The following is a 2,901-nucleotide window of genomic DNA, read 5'->3' on the forward strand; positions in this document are numbered from 1 at the left end:
TAGTCCCGAACGCCGCCCACCCGTCACGCCGGGGAACCGGCAAATGGCGCCGCTTCCGCCTTCGCGCCACGCGCCGCGGCCGCCACGTGACGCCTCGCGCCGCCCAATCACAGCGCCCGCCGAGCCCCTCGGGACACGCCCTCCTCGCGCTAGGCGGGGCGTGACGTCACGGGAGACGCCTTCGCCTCCGCCAATCGGGAGGAGGCGCCGCGGCGTGTCTTGTGTGTGGCACCGGGGGGGCGGTGCCAGAGCGCGGACCAGGCTGCGATTGGCTCAGCCGCCGGGGGAAGGCGGGGATAAGGCAACAGCGCCTCCAATCAGACGGAGAGCCGGGGGGGGCAGTTTGAGTGTGACGGGCGTGGGGCGCGGCCGGTAGATTCCAGAGCAGAGCGCGCTCTGCGTTGATGGATGGGAAACCCGCCCAATGGAATCTGATCAGGGAAACCCGCGGGCGGGCCCGGCCTCACGCAGGCCCAGTGCGCCGAGACCAGCAGCGGGGCGGGGCCGCGTAACGGGCGGGGTCACTAACCAATGATAGCGCGGCGCGGGAGGTGGGAGGCGGGCCTTCCGCGTGACGGGCAGGACCGCTAACTAATGACAACACAGCACTGGCGGGGGAAGGCGGGCACAGCGCGTGACGGGCAGGCGCGCTGTCCAATGGGGCGCGGCGGGAAGGGGGGCCGATTCTGGAAGCCATTACGCCAGTGCCGCAGGGCCGCGGCCGTTCTGCGGGGCCGCCGGGCGGGCGCCGTACGCAATTTGCGTACCGCCGGCGGTGCCCGGGGGGGAGCGGGGGGCACCGACCCCTGCGGGCCCTTAGGGGCCTCGGGGCCCCCCTGCCGTCCCCGTCCCCCCGGGGAGGGGGGGCCCTGCCACCCCGAGGCCCTGCCCGGCGCCCCCCGTGTCCCCCCCCTCCCGCGGTGTGACCCCCGGTGCCCCCACGTGGCCATGGCGTCGCCGCCGGCCCCGCCGGCCAAGAAGCGTAAGATGAATTTCTCGGAGCGGGAGGTGGAGATCATCGTGGAGGAGCTGGAGCGGGGCAAGCACCTCCTGGTGAACCACTTCAACGCGGGCGTGCCGCTGGCCGCCAAGGCCGCCGCCTGGCACGACATCCTGCGCCGCGTCAACGCCGTGGCCACCTGCCACCGCGAGCTGCCCGAGGTCAAGAAGAAGTGGTCCGACCTCAAGACCGAGGTGCGGCGCAAAGTGGCCCAGGTGCGGGCGGCCATGGAAGGGGGAGGCGAGGGGCAGAACGGCGGCGCCGGCACCACCGAGGGCGAAGACCCCGCGGGCGCCGCGGCCGCCCCGGTGATCCTGACCCCGATGCAGCAGCGCATCTGCAACCTGCTGGGAGAGGCCACCATCATCAGCCTACCGAGCGGGGACTGCGGCGCGGGGGACGGAGGAGACATCCCCATCACTGCCTCGGCCACCACCGTCACCCTGACCCAGAGTGAGTGCTGGGCTGGAGGGGCACAAAGAGATCCTGAGCCCTGTGCGGGGGAAGAGTTGTAGAATGGTTTAGAAGGGTCCTGAAAGATCATCCCGTTCCACCATGGGCAGGGACACCTTGGGCTAGATCAGGATGCTCCATCCTTGAACACCTCCAGGGGTAGGGCATCCACAGCTCCTCAGGGACACCTTCCACTAGACCAAGATGCTCCGTCTGGCCTGGCCATGAACATCTCCAGGGGTAGGGCATCTCTCTGGGCAGGGAGAAGCCCCAGCAAAAAGGAATCCCCACCATCTCTGATGAAATGCCATTTCCCAGTCTGCCCTTGTGCTGTATGGGAGTGGCTGCAAGGCACATACGTGCTGAAAGTCAGCTTTGAGAGCTGTTCCTTAGAACCGAGGTTCCTTTGCACCTTAGAGATTTGTCAGTTCCTCTTTGGGGACGAAAAGGGGGAAACAGCAGGGGAAAAGCATCTCCAGGGCTGATTTCCCAGTGTGCAGCATCCCAAAGAGCAGCTGTCCTGCCCTGCTGGCAGGGGCCATTCTGGGTCTTGTCTTTGCCATTACGTCAGCCAGTTAATGCTGCTTGGAGAGATTGTTCTGAACTGGAGGTTAAGAAATTATTTTGTCTAGACAGATAAGGCATTCCCTATTCCTTTGGATTGTAGAGCCTAGAAGGAAGCCCGACTGAGGGTGGAGTAGACTTAAATAAGTCGTTTTGTGTGTTTCTGGCCATTGTGTGTTATCTCACTGAACAGGCCGTATTCCTGTGATATCCACTGAATAGTCCTGTAGATAAAAAAAAAAACCATATCACAGCTACCCCTGACCCCACTGTCTGCTCTTTGTTCTCAGTTCCTGCAGAGACAACCTACCACAGCCTGGAGGACGGGGTGGTGGAGTACTGCACCACGGAAGCCCCCGCCGCAGTGACCACGGAGGCGCCCCTGGAGATGATGGCCCACCAGCACGAGGTGTCCGCCAAGCCCCAGGAGCTGAAGAGCCGCATCGCCCTGAACTCTGCCAAGCTCCTGCAGGAGCAGCGGGTGACCAACCTGCACGTGAAGGAGATCGCCCAGCACCTGGAGCAGCAGAACGACCTGCTGCAGATGATCCGCCGCTCCCAGGAGGTGCAGGCGTGCGCCCAGGAGCGGCAGGCGCAGGCCATGGAGGGCATGCAGGCGGCGCTGAGCGCCCTCATCCAGGTCCTCCGCCCCATGATCAAGGACTTCCGTCGATTTTTGCAGAGCAACACGCCCAGCCCGCCAGTCACCGCCGAGCCCGGCCAGGCAGGGCAGCAGGATGGTATGAGCCAGTGAAAGGAACAGTGCTGGGAGGGGACCTTTAGGTTGATATTGGGAAAAAAAGGTTGTCAAGCCCTGGCACAAGCTGCCCGGGGCAGTGGTGGAGCCACTGTCCCCAGAGGGATTTGTGTGGATGTGGCGCTTG

At 64.9% G+C, this 2,901-nt stretch overlaps 1 protein-coding gene across 1 annotated transcript in view; it reads left to right on the forward strand.

The window, feature by feature from the left end:
- Window positions 1-909: 909 nt before the first annotated feature.
- NAIF1 (nuclear apoptosis inducing factor 1) overlaps window positions 910-2,901 on the forward strand; it is a 3,878-nt gene continuing 1,886 nt past the window's right edge. Inside the window, exons 1-2 of the mRNA XM_017810398.1 lie at window positions 910-1,453; window positions 2,308-2,757. Coding sequence (XP_017665887.1) covers window positions 949-1,453; window positions 2,308-2,757 — 955 coding nt within the window. The 5' untranslated portion in view covers window positions 910-948. The remainder of the gene's footprint in view (window positions 1,454-2,307; window positions 2,758-2,901) is intronic.

Source organism: Lepidothrix coronata, unplaced genomic scaffold, assembly GCF_001604755.1.
Source record: "Lepidothrix coronata isolate B3197 unplaced genomic scaffold, Lepidothrix_coronata-1.0 Scaffold28, whole genome shotgun sequence".
NCBI lineage: Eukaryota > Metazoa > Chordata > Aves > Passeriformes > Pipridae > Lepidothrix > Lepidothrix coronata.